Genomic DNA, 19,269 nt, shown 5'->3' with positions numbered 1-19,269 from the left:
CACCACTATTGAAGATTATCAAGCTTTATTGTTGATAAAATTGACAGAAACATCTCTAGTTTTGCCAATTTCGGTACGCACACTTATATCCCCATTCGTCTGCGTGCCGGAGCCATTAACATTATGGCCGGCACTATACTGAGAGAAACCACCACCACCACCACCAACTCCAGAGGTGTAGTAGTTAAGCACCACCTGACCCACCTGCCATCCAGTAAGTGAGCTCAGATAACCATCTTTAGTAACTGCAATAGTACTAGAAGTAGTACTATAAGTACTATTAATAGTACCAATTGCTCTGTTTGAATCATTTTTAACATTCTGCTGTTGCTGCTGCTGCGGCTGCTGCTGATGTTGTTGCTGCTGATGAGTTTTTTCTGTTTTCGTTGCGCTTACAGCAACTTGAAACACAATCCAATTATGCAATCGGAATTTACAAGGTGTAAGAAGTTCCATTCTAGGAGTTGCAAACCTATCATAGCTACACATCATAGACTTAGGACCTGCCAATAAGTAGCTCTGATGTTCATACTCTATTATGAGCTGAGCTTCGTGGCCGGCTTCGAGGGAGTGTTGCTTCAAGCTGAGTGACCATTCACCAACAGTGTCTTGATGTGTGGCAGGCCAGCGATCTTGGAACACCCTCAAATAACTCGCTTCGCCTTCGCCTTCACGACGAACAACAAGCACTTTCTTGTGGATGCTGTGTAGGCGGCATTTACCTGTCAAAGCACCAGTTGGCCCTGTTACCCATTTCACTTTCCAATCTGCTGCTCTTGGGAGTTCTCCGGACTTGATGCAATAATTTGTACGAACGAGTTTAATTGTCTTCTTGTCTTCATTGGCTACAAGGTAACAACTAGAGTTTTGTTCAAACAGATTTATCACCTTGATGGACTTTAAAAACTTGTCCATTATCATATCAGGATATATACATATCTCACACACAATTGCACATATGTAGATATATATGATGTATCAGATTTATGCTCTAATAGTGCGTCTGCTATGTCCTACACTCTAAAGCAATGTGCGGATGATGCTATACGTGTACTAATATCTAATAAGATTACAAAGAAGTGAAAGATGTTATTAAATATTTGATGCGCCAGCTCACACAGTATCGTCGTTTTGAGAAAATTTGACTATATATAAGCCTAAGGGTTGTATCCTAAAATCAACTGGCTGTAGAAGTTGAAATAGCCTAAGATTCTTAATTTCACTATATATAATAATTGATCCCGGCCAAGTGCCAACTCACATATATACGAGTACCTCTACACACCGAACCCTTAGAAATATTTTTTTTTCCAATCTAAAAGGTCACAAGTTTGGGACTAAAATCTCATACATGGTCAAATAATTGGTGATTCTATTTAATGGCATTTGTCTTTTTGACTTCTTCCATTATGACTATGAGAAGAAGTAGAAATTTGCGAAATGAAGAAACATATAGCAGAGAAATGAGATATAATTAAAAATAAAGGGTAGTGCGTTACGTTGATGCTTCTATCATAACATTAGTAGGTTCTTGTCAAATAAAAAAAAAATAGTAGGTGCTAATAGCTTAATATTAACGGTTCTATCACTTAGATTCCGATTTCGTTGAACTTTTAGTTATTGGCTATTCTTTATAAATTATACAAACTTATATAGTATAAAACTATTAAAAAAATTCAACCATTAGATTAAGCATTTTGTTGAGTTGATCTTTTGACGCAAACGTCATACCACATCTCAGAAGCTATGTTCTATCACAAGTTGCTTCTCTTAAAATTTTCCTCCGAAAAAGCATTTTTTTTTTTGAAGGGCTCCGAAAAAGCATTTAGATAAGTTTATTAAAAATGACCATGTTTTTTTCAAAATACGAAAAATAGATTAAAATTATCATGTTGTGTAGCATGATATGGCGTATTCATTATGCTATACTGTATGGATGTGAAAATTTTAGATTGGAATCTCAGAGTTGCACAAATTGGAACTTCAACTAGTTAATTTGTATGTCATGATTGACGAATAGTTTTGATGAATATATCCTCTGCCTTTTAAAAGTGGCAAAAGTAAAGGTATCTAAAATTGTGAATTGTGATAGTTCATGTGCTTTGAATGAGGAGCACCTTCGGAATTGCAGTATATAAGACGCTTCACACTCAGCATTTTCCTGTTCGATCAACATCCTCATAACCATACAATTCTCGAAACGACATCTTTGTGATATACTCCAATATATTCACATCTTAATAGAGTCAGGAGATCATAACTCGGTGATTAAGGGTTCAATTCTCATGGAGAGCATGAGGAGTAAAAAAAAGAGGGTTGTTATGGATGAATAGGATAATTGATAGAGTATAAAACTATTTATGGAGCCTTAACCATTTGTTTGAGTTAAGTCCTCTGACATGGTATCAGAGCCACCGTGACAGAAAGGTCACGGGTTCAAATCTCATCCACCACTCAAAATTAAATAGAATAATTAGCTACAAGTATAAGGAACGCCTATGCCACATCCACACTTCAAGTCCAAAGGGCTATCGTGTGAGCAGAAGTGATAGAGTATGAAGTTATTCTTAGGGCCTCAACCATCATGTTAAGATTTTGGTTGAGTTGGTCATTTGACAGTAATGGTTGGCTGATGGCCTTGACAGCCTGACCAGAGCGCCAGAGCCTATATGTACCTCGCAAAATGAAAAAATGATAATATTTCTTCCATTTTGAAAGAAGTGAAACAATCCTCTCAAAAAGCTCTCACATACAAAATAAAAGTGTTTTACTTCTTTCAGAACATATGAAGTAAACGATTCCCACCTCAATCTTTAATTTTGTTTTGCATCACTATTATATATAGCAACATATTGAGGACACCAAAAAAATAAAAATAAAAAGGAAAACAAAAAAAAGAAATAGGGGGATAACTAAGTCTTTCATTTAAACGAAAAAAGGAGGAAAAATACCACTTAAAATAAAACAATAGTTTTTTGGAAAAACAAAATGTGAGTGCAAGTCATCAATATTCAATAATTGTAATGTACGTGAGAGAGATCTTTGAACCAGAGTAGTTATCATCTGAAAATTATAAATCCATATATATATATCTATATTAATATATTAAAAAGTGTTCTTAAGAATGTATATGTGCCACGTGTCACCATCACTCATTCAATAACATTTTATCCATGTCTTTCTCATATAATAAAAAAAATAAGCATTGTTAAAAGATGATTTGAATCCACAACCTCAAATATGAAAGAAAGAGATCCAACCATCACTTTACCATACCACTATTGATTATTTAGTCAAAATGAATGATGATATATGAACGGAAACTTTTGAATGAGATGAGTTATTAAAATGAGTATGAGATGACTTATTCAACTACTACTAAATTGTAGCACAAAGAAACCCCGGAGAATTGCCCGAGCCTAAATACTAGTTTGTTATCAGAAGGTGTAGCCATCGGCCAAGACATTGTGTCATTTATTCTTTCGTTTTTCCTCTGTCCCACAATATAGTGTTTCATTTCCATTTTGAGTGTCCCACATTATAGTGCTTGATTCTATATTTACTTCCACATGTTTCCGTGATTTGCCTAGAATAATCGTGTCACCGTCATTTATTTGCTTCTTGAACTTAATTATTTTGCTTTGTTTATGCAACCCAAGGGTTACATTTAATGATCTTTCACCAATTATTCTTCCTTCTCTGTTTAAAATCACCTTTTTCCATACAAACATTATTTATTGAAATAAATAGAATGCCTTTACTTTCCTCTTAGATTCTATTCACCTTAATTCCTGTAGAAAAATAGAATCAATCACTATATTTTGAGACAGAGGGAGTATAAGGCTCACATAATGGTAGTGCCATATCAATTGTGATATTATATATTTTCTCGGAATTTGCTTTATAAAATGTATTTGTATATAATAGAATAAACAGTATAAATAGTCGTTCTCAAACTCGTAGTATATTGTAATTAGTTTTTTACACATATATAATTTGCATTAAACTAATGGATTTTGAGGTAGTCTTGCGTGGACCTAGTCCATAATAATATTATTGTGGACCAAAACCATATATTTAATATAGTGTCCTTTTTTCTCCATATAGTAACCTTTTCAAAATTTTAAGTTATATTATACTGTGAATATCTACCATAGTGACTGTTTTTTTTTTTAATATAATCACTCTTTTTTACATTAATTTGTCATGATAAAATTTTCACTTTGTGACATATAACCTTTTTTTCACTTAGTCAAATACAATCTATATCTACTCATCTTATATTTATTTTGTTTATAAAATACTTTTTTTTTCATAAATTACATGAATTAACATTAGATCCACACTAATTTAGTGTGGAAGTCCATATAAATTTTTTTACATGTACATACAGGTCATGTGAATATATTTTTCCTATTTCTTCTCCTTGTAGTATTGCAAACAACTCCTATTTTACGAAACTCTACCCAACTCTCGAGTCTCGAGACGAGAACTCATGGATTTGGATACATCTAACCTGCACCCATTTCTCTCATTCTTGTATATATTTTTCTAACCTATACCACATGCATAGGTTAATAACATTAAAATAAGATATAATTATAAAATTATTGCCATTTCAAAATCATATCAAACTAAAAAATCGTATATGATTCTCTATTAGTATATATATGTCATTATTTTATTCTCAAATAAAATCTTGCTTTATATATAGTTTTTTTAATAATATCTTAAAATTCTTAACCTATATCTTAACGTCTTGTAGCATAGGTTAGAAAAGTCCATATAACAAATACAAAAGTCCATATAACAAATATAAGTAACTGGTATGAAATTTGATAAAATAAAACTTGTTGATAGTCAATAATCTCATGATGATATTTTCAGAATCTCTATTAATGGCATTTCAAAATCATATCAAACTAAAAAATCGTATATGATTCTCTATTAGTATATATATGTCATTATTTTATTCTCAAATAAAATCTTGCTTTATATATAGTTTTTTTAATAATATCTTAAAATTCTTAACCTATATCTTGACGTCTTGTAGCATAGGTTAGAAAAGTCCATATAACAAACTAGCTTTCCACCCGTGCAAAAATGCACGGGAGGTTTTATGTAGAAATGGTTTGGAGCCGTGTATAATGTGCGACAACAACATTTTGTATATTAAGTAGTTGTTTTTATTCGAAATATATTGAATCCGTGATTATTAGAATCCATGTATTTAAGATTAAAAGAATATACAATGTAAAATTATATTTAATAATATAAAAATCCTTTGTTATATTATTTAAACTTTAAAAATATTGTAATCGTGATATATACATTTATAATTACGTAAATGAAACCAAAAAACACATTAAAATGTGGGGAATACTTTGTTTATAAATTTAAGATTTTAGGATGTTTCTCCTAAAATCATGATTTGAATAGTAGCTGTTGATTTCAAGTTTTCATAATCATATCGTGTATTAAAAATAAATAACGTATGACCCGTATGTTCAGTGATTGATGTAGCTAATGTCATGATAAAACATGTGACCACCAACTTTTTTTTTTTGCTAGCAAAGGTTTCTTTCTCTTAGTTGTTTTAGGTTGTAACTGTTGCTCTAATTAATATAATTACTTGCTTGCAAAAAAATATTCTTAAAACAAAAAAAGTTAAATGAAGAAGCTTTTGTTCTGCTATCGTTTTATACAAGGCTCATATAAAAACACAATTGTAGCACTTGTCACTCAATCATGCAACAACTTTCACTCCTTGCTTTCTGCATTCCCTCAATCTCTCTCTTATTAAACTATCTTATTACAATTTTATTTTTTAATGATATGATTATCCAAATTGTATTAAAAAACAATCTCAAAGTTTATATAGCATGATTTTCATCAAATGAATGGGGTTATCTCTAAATTTCTAAGTGAAAAAATTAATTTAAAAGAAATCACTCAAGAAAATTATACAAATATGGCATATTTTTTCTTGATTTGCCTTTATTTCTTAATCACCATATGACCTGTTTTTTCCATATTCTTTTCGATTTTTAGAATTGTATTGTAGAACAATTTCAAACTTCTATATTTACATTCCAACATACTCGTGAATGAGGTGTATCTCGTAATTTTAGGTTGAAATATTTATTATGGCCTTGTGATTAAAAAATTTAGAACTTGTAATGAGAATAGTTTAAAACTGGCTTACGACCCTTGTGCTGAAGATTATGACTTGTGAATTATCTATAATTAGTAGTATGATTGTTCTTATTTTCTTAGAATGGGCCTTATAAAAAATGGATCTGCTGAGGGTCATTTATTTAACTTTAACTAACTTTTTAACGGTAAAATTTATCTCATAGATACTTTAAACTCAGTAATTTTATGCCATTGTTCCTTATAGTCAATTTTAAATGTCTATATCAATTTCTTTACACACAAAACAAAGTATAGCCCCCTAATACCATGGTTCTCATGTGTGAGTGGACATAATTTATGCTACTAATAAATTTGATCGAAAATTTTTAGTATAGGTTTTTGACCCCTGCAAATTACATGGGAATGATAATTTAAGATTTTATGATAGTTTCGCCAAAAATATGTTGTAAAGTTCATAAATATTTACCGAAATATTATAATTAAGCCTATGTATTAAATATTATTTAATCAAAGTAAAGAGTGATTACGTTTTCCATCATTTTTTAAAAAAAACATGTGAGTTAATTTATCAAATAGACAATATATTTCATTTATATATCTTTCATTAAGATGTCCTTATGAAATTGAGATCTAGATTTCGAGCACCAAGTCAATAACTCTTATATATTTTATACTGAAATTATGATTGGTCGTACTGTTAGATATATCCAATAAAGGGCTCTTATGAGTTAACAGTATAATTTTTTTTCTTATTGTTATGTGCACAGTCCACAAAAATATTCTTCAACTATATAAAAAGCATACATCATATATCAAGTACGTACATTATGCATCAAAAAAGAAAAACCAATTTTTTGACCTGATAATTAGTTATGTATACATCAAAAAATAAAACCATATTATAAAAATTGTATTTGTTATATACCTTAATATCAACTTATACAATAAGATATCAGCTTTATTTTCAACTCTTTATATCAAGCTTTATATACAATACTTTATAAGTTGTTACACTTTATAGCAAACTTATATATGTTTGTATTCAGATTATTCAGGGAACTTAAATGAGATAGATTCTTTCTTCATCTTCCTTATATTGATGTACCTATATTAAACTTCTTTATGAACAATTATCCATTACCAACCGCCATTCTTCTTCCTCTTCGATTTTCCATCAAAACCCTCCAAAAATTAAGTCCAAAAAATACGCCTACTCATCTTCTAAAATCTAGAGACTTCAAGCAAATCAAATTACAATCTTCATTTATAAGTAGCTACATTTTTATACTTTAAAGCCACAAATTATCGATCAAAATTATACTCCAACATCTTGAATTGTTATCTTCTCAAGTCATCGATTTTTGCAACAAACAATTATAAAACTCACGCATGTGGGTTTTGTGAAGAAATTAAGCCTTTGATTATCTTTATGTTTTTTGCATTTGAAGCATGGTTACTATAATCCCTTAATGCAACCAAGGTGTACATCATTCGATCTACAAAGTGAAGAAGATTTAAAGACCGCATGCAAAATCAAAATCTTGAAGGAGTTGGATTAATGGAGTTCGAAGAATTTTCTAAATGGGTCATATGTGTTGGAATTATTTGGTAAGTTTATTTTAAAAAAATGATTTTTGACTATTATGATGAAATTTCCATGATTTTATGTTTGCATGTAGTTTTTAGCAATTAATATATCTTATAATTATAATACTAAAATGAGTCATATAATTCCTAAAATTGATAACAGTGAGTGAGAGAATCAAGATTCAAATTATTTGAAACAATAACATGAGGTTGAAATGAAATAGTGAATATGCCAATCTATAGAAAATATTCTAATTTATTACAGTTAGTGAGTGAGAATATATTGAAAAAATCAAGATTCAAGTTTTAACAGTTAGTGAAAATTAATTTAATATATTAGTAGTATAACTGTCATTTAGGAATTTAGAATTGAAATTGAAATTAGGATGAATGCACATTTTAATTTTCTGGACAATCAGTTTATATTAGGGTGTGATTACATGAACATCTTATATAATAACATTTTTTACCTTTATTTTTCCGCAACTATAATAACAATTCTTGGTGGGTGAATTTTGAATTTTAAATAAAAAACATTAATTATATTTGATGGCTAGCTATAATTTAGGCAGTTGTTTAAAACTTCCCACACTAATATCATTGTTTGATTTCAAGGTAGTTTTTTTTGGAAGGAAATTATCACGCCATGTGACATCAGAATTTTTGTGAATATATAATAGAGTGTCGAATTTGGCGATGACACGTGGCAGATGTAGTAGTAGCGTGACACGTAGGCGAAGTGAACATTGAATAATGCTGGCTTGACACGTAAGCAAAATGAACCTTAGCTTGTTTTATATATATATAGATACAAAAGTCCATATAACAAATATAAGTAACTGGTATGAAATTTGATAAAATAAAACTTGTTGATAGTCAATAATCTCATGATGATATTTTCAGAATCTCTATTAATGGCACGATATTATATATGACAATATATGCACCATTCAGAATTTTACTAAACTATTAGGTTTTCAGCGATATTATTTACGAAAATCGTATCTTTTTGCTATCATATATATACTCCATATTTATCGAAGGAAGGAGATCAACTCAATTTATTACTACAGTGAAATTTCAATCCAAATAAATCTTCACCTTCCAAAATAATATACTTACTACTTAGCTAATATCATAAAGAAACTATACTCATTTCCTTATCAGTCTAGGATTTTGATATAATATAGTTACCATAACTCTAATACAAAGTCACCAAATATATTATGGCTATAAGAGTATAAATAACATGGTAATTGAGTCCATGATGTATTCAACTATTCACTAATACTCTAATTCATCAGTCATTAGTCAATTAACTAATTAATAGCAATGGAGGCTAAATCTGCATGTACCATTCTGTCCGTTATCGTATTGTTCTCCCTCCTAGTCATGGCAAACTGTAAGTTATGCAATCAAATTTGTGTTTTTTTTTGTCTGTATATCTTCAATATATATGTGTATTTGGAACTTTATAGTTTGTATAAGGTGTACTGTAGTATATTCGGTGATTTTATGTTCCTCATATTTAGTTTATTCAGCTTTTAACTCAACATATAAAACCATAATGATAATAATTATTCTTAATTCTCAAATAATTGTCATGTTTACTAATGATGTCTTGATCCAATGGTTAAGATTTGACGTGCAGTGAATGATAGGTCACCGTTCAAATCCCCTTCCCCTTCTTTGTACTTGTACTTGATGATGTAGGTGAAACTTATATAGCATTGCTTTTAAATTCTCACTAATATAAATGTCAAAGTATTTACATAAATTTAGCTATAACTAGATATTTTTTCAATGTACAATTTCAAGACGTCAAAATTTGATCATCTTTTATGTAATTAGAAATAGTATGGTTGAAATTGTGTATTTAATCCATAAGAAATTATTTAATAGCAAAATGAGTCTTCATATAGCTTTATAAATTCCCATTAAAGTACATCAACAGTCTCCAATTATATCTACCTTTAGGACATAATAATAAGCAACGGTTTATTTATATTATGATGATAAATAAATATTTATGAGTGTTAGTTCTATACTCCATATGTCATTTCATTTACTATAAGATTAACGCATTTGGTTCGGTCCACTCTATATGAAAATCCTAGATTCGTCCTTGAATACTTATATCTATTATTTACGTCAAAATTCCTATAAAAAAGTTTCTTTCCTCTAATATATATGTGTGTGTAGGTGATGTTTATGAAGGAAAAAATTATGAAATATTGAAGACAAAAGAGCAAAGCAAGGAAAGGTGGAATGGTGAAATAAATAGAGTTGAAACAATGAAGATGGCGAAGAAAATATATATACCACGTTGCGTTCCTGATAAGTGTGTTGGAAATATCGATTGCTTTTGTTGCGTGGTACTTCATAAATGTTATACAACTCTTGCAGGTTGCGAACAACTGTGTTAAGGGAAAACTACTTTGATCCTTCCTAGTATAAAATTATTAGGAATATTACGGATAATAAAGATATGATAATAGTAAGAATTATTTTTAAATTGTATGTAAGATGAAAGCCTCCTTATGCAATAAAAATTAGTTTACATGCAGAAATTACCTTAATGAGTTTCTTTTCATAGTATATTTCCTCTGTTTACAAATAATTATTAAGTAATGCTTATGAGATATGACATTGTTAATAATGAGAGATTGAAGCCAAAAGAATAAAGCAAGAATGGTGAAATAATGCAGAAAACATAATGGAAATGATGAAGATGGGCATGAAAACATGTATTTCTTCCGTTTCGTTTTAAATGCAACAAATAAATATTTTATATCTTACAAATAATACCTATTTGTTGCATTTAAAGCGAAAAGGGGGAAGTATAGCACATTGCGAGCAAACTAAAGGAGCTCGAAGATTTCTTGGGAGGAAAATTAATTAAGTACAGTTCTGATCCTTCGAGTATAGTTTAACTCAGTTGCTCCATGTTCAACAAAGTAATTTAATTAATTTCATAATTACTAGGAGTATGTTAATATGTTATTATGGCTTTAAGATAAATAAAGTTCCATTCAACATTTTATGGTGTTTTGGACATAAAAATGTTCTTTGCAGTTTGTTTATCTGAAGTTTTGAGAAATCAAACCAGACCGCAAAGAGTAGATTGTCTATAAACATCAAACCAAATCGCAATTTTGAAACCGCAATCAAGTCACGCCATAAAAATAACTCGATTTGAAATTTACCACAATTTAGACCGCACCTTAAACCATTACCATGTTAAATTTCAAAAGGAGGCTCAACCACTTGTAAGCTCAAGAAAGTTTTTATCCCAAAAGGCAATTGACGATAAAAGAGTAACTCCATTAGCTTATCAAGTAGCCATCTTCTCTCATTTTTTCCGAAATGAAACAATTCACATGTATACACATAAAAGTTGAACCTGTGCAATATCGACTGTACTTGAACACCATCATTTATACAGTTGCTTCCATTATGGCAACAATGGCCGCAGTTTATAGCCCATGATTCTTACAATAGGCTATATTATGGACTTTGTCCTCAAGGGCATTGCAGATATGGGACTTCAAGATATGATCATTGTCTTTTAAAGCCTATGATTTTGGTGTTTTACATGCAAGAATAAGCTTTCAACTCTCAAGCACCAAAGTATGAAGCATTTGGCTTGGAAGTTGTAATCAATCCACCAGATTTATGGGATCTCCAATTTGCAGATCTGCACTCTGCAACCTCAACAAAAAGAAGGATCAGAAAATTAGATTACACTTCGAATTTACAGGGAAACTGCAAGTCTGTTAGATGGAGCAGACTATGAAGTGAAAGACAACGCTCGGCTATAGCAGAAATATTAAACCATAACAATAATTAATAGCAAGGGCGAAAAACTCAAACAGAATGTTAAGTTCTACGTATCTGCTCGAGGCAAAAAAAAAGTCCCTACATGAAGAAGGATCGAGATCCTTAATACTTCCTTCATTCTCTTTTACTTGCCACACTTCCATTTTATGGCAATATCAAATTACTTGCAACACTAATACTTTTGGCATAGAGTTCTCTTTGCTCATCACATGGGTCCTATCTCTTCTCCGAATGTTGCAAGTAAAAGTGAACAGAGGAAGTAGATTCTATGTGTTTGCGAGAGGGGATAGATAATGTTAAAGAACTAGCATCCGAGAGTGTATAAGGATATCGTGAAAGTCAAACTTTGTAAATTTAAGGTATGAGAGGTAACATTTTGCCTTGGAAATCTTCTTAGCAGTTTCAAAACACTACCTGTCTACCTCGACGTATAAAAGTTATCTCAGAGCACTACTTTATCAAGCACAGCATTTCACCTTAAACTGAGTTTTGTGTTGGCCAAACCACTAAATTCCTACTTGTATATCCGCTGTTGAGTACACCCTCAATATTTCTACTCCCTCCATTCCATATTAGTTTGAACATTTTCCTTTTCCATCGTCCCACATTTGTTCGAACTTTGAACACTTTTTATTTAGAAAAGAACCCATTATTTTTCTATTACTTATTACGTACACTATTACCCACCCCTGGTACTTCTCCATCCGCACTCACTTTCTATCAATCTTAAATGGCTCGGAATCTCTGATCACATCTAATTCATTGAAATAACAATTGATAAGTCACCAAACACTTATCTCCATTTGTCCAAATAAGTGTTCAAACTAATGTGGGATGGAGAGAGTATATATTTCTTTTGGTAATAGAAGCTCTCTCCACTTACGGAAGGTCTTCTTTACAATCTCTCATAGTTAAACTATGAAGATCATTAGAGCCCCTAGGAAAAGGTTGTATGAAGAGAATTCGTCAAATAAATCACTTTTACTTGGGGTTGTTTAGAGTATAGTCGGAACCACACCAAATCGCAACCCTGTTAGATTGGTTTGCGGTTTCAAAATTGTGGGTTGATTTCAAGCAAATCGTAGTTGACGGTTTGTGTTGGATTTATATCTTTGTAAGACCAAATCGCACCATAAACCGCAAAAATATTTAGATTAATTTTTTATTTTACATTGGACATTTGGATTCTTTATCTTATTATCAAGTTTTAGAGAACTATCAACTATGTATTGGGTTTTCAACAACTTTGTACCGCATATTTTAGTCATTTATAAGTTACTTTTCCAACAATTTGTAGCTACTTAACTATTTTTTAGCAAGAAGTTTAAAAAACTTTACCATAGTCTACAAATATATAAAAAAAATGGTTAAAACTGCACAGCACCAAACGGTCAACAAATATAAAAACAATGGTTACAAAACTTATATAGCGGATGAAAAAATGGTTAAATCGCACCGCACCAAGCGTTCACGTTCGGATTGGGTTGGATTGGGTAAAAGTGCGGTGCGGGTTGGCTTGGAAAAATCTCAAACAACATATTTGCGATTTGGTTTGGGTTATATCCCAAAGCACACCAATCAAACCCACGAACTTTTACTGTAGGCGTTGTATAACTTCTAACCAAACAGCTTATTCCTCAATTCAGACAAAGTCCTCAATTCCAACCATTCATCAAAGCTGTAAAGTCTGTAACAAGTAGAGCTCATGACAGCAAAACAGGGAAGTACATTGCCACCCTTACACAGGGTGGAAATTTATATCAATAAGAGATGTATGAATGGCTCTTATATGTCATAAGGCTGAAATAGCTTTCAAAGGCCTCTTATGTCGGGGATACTATCCCACAAGACTGAAGGAGCACAGCAACGTTTTTACGAGTTCAAATAATTTTGTCTATAGGAACCTGGTTTTGGGTTGTAAGACACCCTCTATTGCTGCTCAAAACAGACTCTGGATGTGGTTGATGCATCGATATGCAGGAAAGCAATTAATCTGTCAAGAAGTGTTATTGAAAATCTAATTCTGTTTTGAGATGATGAAAAATCTCATGATCTCATAACAGACAACATGGCGACCATTTGGCGAAAATACAAGGGAAATTATATAGGCTCGGTAACCCTGTAAACTTTTTTCCAGAATGAACCTCACTTATTGGGCATTGTCTAAAATAACAATAAACATCAGAAAACAAGTATCTAGTTATTTATGATAACCCCGAAAGATCTCCTTGTTGTAAAGTAAGGTTGTTTTTGGAAAAATCTCTGAAGTACCAGGTTACCATAGATAATTATTTAAAATAAAATTGTAAAAGAACACCGTTATAAGTATCTAGTTAACAAATCTACCTTGCTCATTTTTCTGGCTCGCTTTTGAAAGATCTAACAGGAACAATGCTTGCCGAATCACCATTAGCCCTAGAAACATCATCCATTCCCTGATTGTTAGGAGACTGATTGGCGGTCCTTTGGGGTCTAGCATTGAGATCAATCATATTGGTATCCATTTGAGCATCAGGAACAGTATTACCATCTACAAATATTACATGATTTTGCTCTTTCTCCCTTCTACCTTCCGTTCGGTCAGCCTGCTGTGAATTCATGTCCTCAGCATTCCCATATTTATCCCCTGGAAACTACACACGCATACGCATCACCACAAAAATCAATAAACATTACGCAAAAATTATAACAGCATTTATCTGCATTAGGAACAGACCTCCGCTCTCTGCCTCAACAAGAGATATCTTCTGTGAGTTCTTTTACCGCCAACATGAACAACCATGTCGCATTGCAGGCAAAGCGAACTCCCATCAATCTCGCAATAAAAGAAAGCTGCATATATATATGGAACTAATAAATAATTGCAAAATATAAGGAGAATACAAGCATTAACCTTTTACTCTGATGTAGAAAACCACCCACCAGGTGCATTTTCACAAATGTCGCATTTTGGTACAGCATTAGGGGCAGCAAGTCCGACCCGTATATGCCGACTAGCAAGCTTATTACACATATGGACCTGCCACTCAAATTCATTAGAAACTGGATCAGTTACTGGTACATATTCCACAGATGGAAAGTAATTCCTTGCATACAACAAATAGTGGTCCCATAGTATAAGATGCATAGTAAAATCCCAAATTTCTTAAGTATCTCAATTCAAGGTACTACTAATAAAATTGAAAATTGAATAACAATAATAAACAATGAGAGAGATAAGAGAGTTAATAGAAATCGTATATTAGGTTAGCTCAACTTTCTCAACACAAAGTTGGCTATAAGGACTTGTTTGTAATCGGTTTTTTTCAGTTTTCAATTTTTTTAAAAACCAAAAACAAAGATATGAAAACCAGAAAAAGTAATTTCTAGTTTCTATTGTCAGTTATCAAAATTGACATGCTTAATATAGATATGACTAATTTTATGTTTATTAGACCCGTTACATCATACTCCCTCCGTTTCTTTTTAATTTACTCACTTCATTTTGGAGGAGAACCAAGGAGGAAATACAAAAGTATGAAAGAAAAACTGAAAAGGTGGAGAGAAAAACGGAGGGAGTATGACTTTTACATTCAGAAAACCAAAAACTAAAAACTAATAGTAAGGTAGAACGGGACCAGTGAATGGAAATAACTCCAACCGACTAAGTCAAATTTTCAATGAGCGCAAGCAACTCATGGGCTCATCGACTAGATATCAATCACGCAGTAAATGGCAAATGTGGCCTGTGAGAGGGGACATAAGAAAGCTACCACTTACACCCCTACCCCTTCACACACAACTAGATACACATAGAATATACAGTTACCCACTCTTCCCTATCCAAAGAAACATCATTTCTCGCTAAGCCACAATCTCTCTAGGTGAATGATTGGCCACCTAAGGCATCAAAGGGAGGCCTAAGTAATTATTGGGTTCAGATCCCTTTGAGAGAAATCGAAAGAAGTGCTCGCCGAACATATCCTGCTGCTCACCTTCCTCATCTACCCCACTATTATTTTATACTGTAATATTAAATTTCATATATCAATTATAATCTGACGAGCAATTAACCATTTCTTCCTTCTTTTCATAACACTTACTACCCTTGGATGAAAATGTCACAATCATTGCAACCAAGTCATTAATAGATTCTTTTTCATGGAAAAATTGTCTGTACTAATCACTTTCTCTCTCTTCACACCTTCTGTCTCCTCTTTCTTAATTTCTGCACTGACCTAATTGGTTGAAAAGAAAAATAAACAGAAAAAGTATTTATCAATGCATTACAAGTCACTTGCAAAGAGATCCTGTCATGAGCAATTTGGCATCCTCAAGATTCAATCTTACTCTAGCGGCCCGTTTGGCTACCAGTACTAAATGGTAGTAATGGCAATTACTTCGTGTACAAACTTGTGCAGGCATTCCCATGTTAACATCCATGGTAATGCTACTCTACACTAGGATTCGCGAAAAAACTGGGGAAAAAGCTGAGAATACAGGTCAATAGATAAGGTTAAAAACAAAAGACATAATAAATGAAACATATGTATCAGTGTGGCTGAGCTGTAATTCCGTGTGACAATTCTATGTTCTTGCCGTCAGATTCGAACAGAATCTGATGAGGTTGAAATTTTGTCCTCTTTTTCCATTTTTCTATCCTCCCTTTATTTGTTATAATTACCATTTATGTTTTTTTGGTCATCCTATCTTATTCTTTTTCTCCCTCCCTTTAATTTTCTATGACTACAGCTTACATAGGTATTGGTTTAGTTTATATCCCATTCTCTTCAAATGCTCTTGCTTAAACAATCAATTATTCAAGCCTTTAGACTTTAGTAATATTTCTCACTAAAAATTTAACATAGGTAATTAACTTCATCTATAATTTTCATAAAATCATATAAAGTAAAATAAGGTATATTTCGTCTAAAAGGTAGAAATATAGTGTTCTTGATATATTTGTATTGGATTCAAACTTACAAAAAATTATTCTGGTCGAGTTGGACTAGACTAATGAGAAGTTTGTTTATAAGAAAAAATGATCGTCTTTTGATAGCACAAGAATTAAATTAGTCATTTATTATGATGTAATTAGGAAAGAAAACTCCAGTAAGTATGATTGTTAAATGCTTCCATTTTCTATAAAAATTGTAACTTGAGATAGTAAAATGCTGATCGAGTTTGTCGTGTGTGTTCGTGTCAAACAGATTACATAAACGCGTAAAATCCTTTGATTTATATCCAAACCCGAGTACATAAATTGGAATAAGATTTAATTTTATTCTTACGTTTGAACAATTCCGAACCCACGTGGCTCAATTCCTAGATTCGCCACTGATCCCAAAGCACAACTTTTGGGTGGTAATGGAATTTAGAAAGGAAATCATATGTTTTCACATCAAGTTTCATTACCATGGATGCTAATGTAAGAAATTATTAACATATTTACACTAAAAAGCATTTCCATTAGACCATCACTACCGTTTAGTACCACTAACCAAACGGACCAGACCGTAATGTGTTTGCTACAAAGGTTCAAGCTCCTCATTACAGTAAATTTTTAATATATGCAATTCAGAGTGCATTCATCAACGATCAAACTAGCCACTTCTCTTATTCTAGTTACAAGTCATCTAGAAGTAATGACAAAGACATCTACTCATCGTTTGAACTTAAAACTAGTTCAACTTTTCAAACAGGTAATTACAATACAGAAACAACACAAGTCTCTTACCTCCTCCTTTCTCTTTGTGAATACTGTTAGTATTTGCCAAATCTCACACTTCAAAAAAAAAAATGCTTCCATAAACGATAGCAGGGAAAGAAAATAAAAAAGTTGGGAGAAGGAAAAACAAAGTAAAATGAAATACAATGAAATGATGGAAACCAGAGAGAGTAGGATAAGGCTGACTTAAAAGATGTAAGGACTAAGGAAGGACCCAACTCTTAAGAATCTATTCAAACCAATCCTACTTTACATCTATAGATTTCTACTTGAAGCTATCACACAAAGTAAACATCAATGTAACAAGTTTCAGAAAGATAAAGGAATCCAAGTTATATGGATAGACCTTACAAAGAAATCAAACACCGGTAGCGACTATAAGTTCAAACGCCAGCAGATATGTTTCTCGGCTAACCTTTGAGGAGATAAGAAACAAAGCATATGTAATTTAAGACCATCAAGCAAAGTTGGTAGGAGACATGTGATACATACATCGGTCTTTAGCGAGAATAAACAAGAACATACCAAATGAAGGCACCCACCCCAACCCCACCATAAACACGCTACCTCCGCGCCACATCTTTTACCTGAAAACAGACAGCTTGTTTGGAACCCTCTACCATTTGCAGCTAGTTACATTCAAGATTTCCCCACCATCCAACTTCAAGCAGTCTACAAGATTCCAACATGTGCAACCACATGTCACATTCACTTCAAACTGCCCCCATTACCACAAAGGCCACTAACTAGCTAGAGCAACCTCACTGCACTCAAATGCTGTCCAACCTCACTGCCTCTGCCCCACTACTTTGTTTTACTTGACAAATTCTCATTATAAGTTTATAATGATCTCTGCCCAACCAAATTTAAATCTTTATTTTACACCAGAAATCCTCATCCAACTATAGAACATAAATTGTAGACCCAACTCATAATTATAACTTTTTTTTGGTACCAAACAAAATAATTTTTACATTGTAATGATTTTTCCACACTTTCCAAATTACTTTCTAGTTTCTCACAATTGATTTAGGTTCGGTTTTGAAATTCAAACACAAACCCCCAAAATAAAGTACCACAATGAGCTAACTTTTCTGAATCTAAGTAACATATGAAATTGGAAATCAACAAAACTCTCTACAAATCAAAATCCCAGATGAAAAAAGCAACAAACATGCAAATTAAAACCAATTGATCACAAATTACTAAATAAAAATAGAAAATCAAAAGTACCCAAAAAAAAAAAAAAATACCTTCTCATCACAAGCACGGCAAAGAGCAGCTTCATCAGCAGCACAAAAGAAGATTGCAGCAGCACCCTCACAAACATCACAAAGAGTCCTCATTTTTCTCTATTTTACTTGCAATCAACTAACCTCTCTTTTTCTCTGTATGTTTCTAATTCTACAAAAAATTAGTTTTGAATGAAAAATCCATGGATTCTCAATAATGGGTAATTCAATAAAATCAATGGAGATCACAAAGAATGAATCTTTAAGGAGAAGAAAAAAAAAAGGGGGGGACTTTTTTTTTACTGTAAATGGAGATTTAAGAAGGTCCAATTTTTTTGGTAGGTTTGTGAAAAAGAAAGTAAAGAAATGAAGGTTGGTAATTATATACTACTAATAATAAAAATAGAAGATTGAAGAAGAAAGAGATGGGTTAGTTTGGATGAAAAGAGATGGTGATCGTACACAAGCTTGTTTGTAGTTGGTTGCCTGTTTCAGCATCCACTACTAGAAGACTACTCTATAAAACTTACTATTTTTTTCTCCGACTTTTCTGTCTCTTTGAGTCTTTGTTGTATTTTATTTGGCTTCTTTTTTGAAGGATCAACATAGAGGGTAATGAATAATGATAGATACATCTCCAATATGGGGGAAGAATATCCAATCCTAATTATTTAGGGTTCGCTGAAGTGTACATAGACCTCATTTTTTTAAGACAGATATGAATTAAATTGAATTGGATTAAAATGA

The 19,269-nt window shown here is 32.1% G+C and overlaps 1 protein-coding gene across 3 annotated transcripts; it reads right to left on the bottom strand.

The window, feature by feature from the left end:
- Positions 1-11,126: 11,126 nt before the first annotated feature.
- On the bottom strand, positions 11,127-19,103 carry LOC104904254 (B-box zinc finger protein 19). 3 transcript variants are annotated; one of them, XM_048635988.2, is made up of 6 exons: positions 18,544-19,103; positions 17,300-17,347; positions 14,506-14,602; positions 14,300-14,415; positions 13,930-14,216; positions 11,127-11,454 (listed from the first exon to the last, which is right to left on the bottom strand). In XM_048635988.2, exons 1-5 carry the CDS (start codon positions 18,634-18,636, stop codon positions 13,935-13,937), a joined length of 636 nt encoding a protein of 211 aa, XP_048491945.1. In that variant the 5' UTR covers positions 18,637-19,103; the 3' UTR covers positions 11,127-11,454; positions 13,930-13,934. The 3 variants fall into 3 exon arrangements, with proteins under 3 accessions (XP_048491945.1, XP_019107108.1, XP_010690759.1); XM_019251563.3 differs by having other exon boundaries at positions 11,127-11,447; positions 18,544-19,095; XM_010692457.4 differs by lacking the exon at positions 17,300-17,347 and having other exon boundaries at positions 11,127-11,447; positions 18,544-19,089.
- Between the last annotated feature and the right edge of the window lie 166 nt (positions 19,104-19,269).

The sequence above is a fragment of the Beta vulgaris genome, chromosome 9 (genome assembly GCF_026745355.1).
Source record: "Beta vulgaris subsp. vulgaris cultivar EL10 chromosome 9, EL10.2, whole genome shotgun sequence".
Lineage (NCBI taxonomy): Eukaryota > Viridiplantae > Streptophyta > Magnoliopsida > Caryophyllales > Amaranthaceae > Beta > Beta vulgaris.
The sequence above is the reverse complement of the archived record's forward strand: the minus strand, read 5'-3'. Positions and strand labels throughout refer to the sequence as shown.

Coding starts and splice junctions, on each gene's coding strand:
- LOC104904254 (XM_048635988.2), bottom strand. CDS start 18,636: ATGAGGACTCTTTGTGATGTTTGTGAGGGTGCTGCTGCAATCTTCTTT. Junction 14,603..17,299: donor TCACAAAGAGAAAGGAGGAG/GTAAGAGACTTG, acceptor TTTGAGTGGCAG/GTCCATATGTGTAATAAGCT. Junction 14,416..14,505: donor CATTTGTGAAAATGCACCTG/GTGGGTGGTTTT, acceptor ATATATATGCAG/CTTTCTTTTATTGCGAGATT.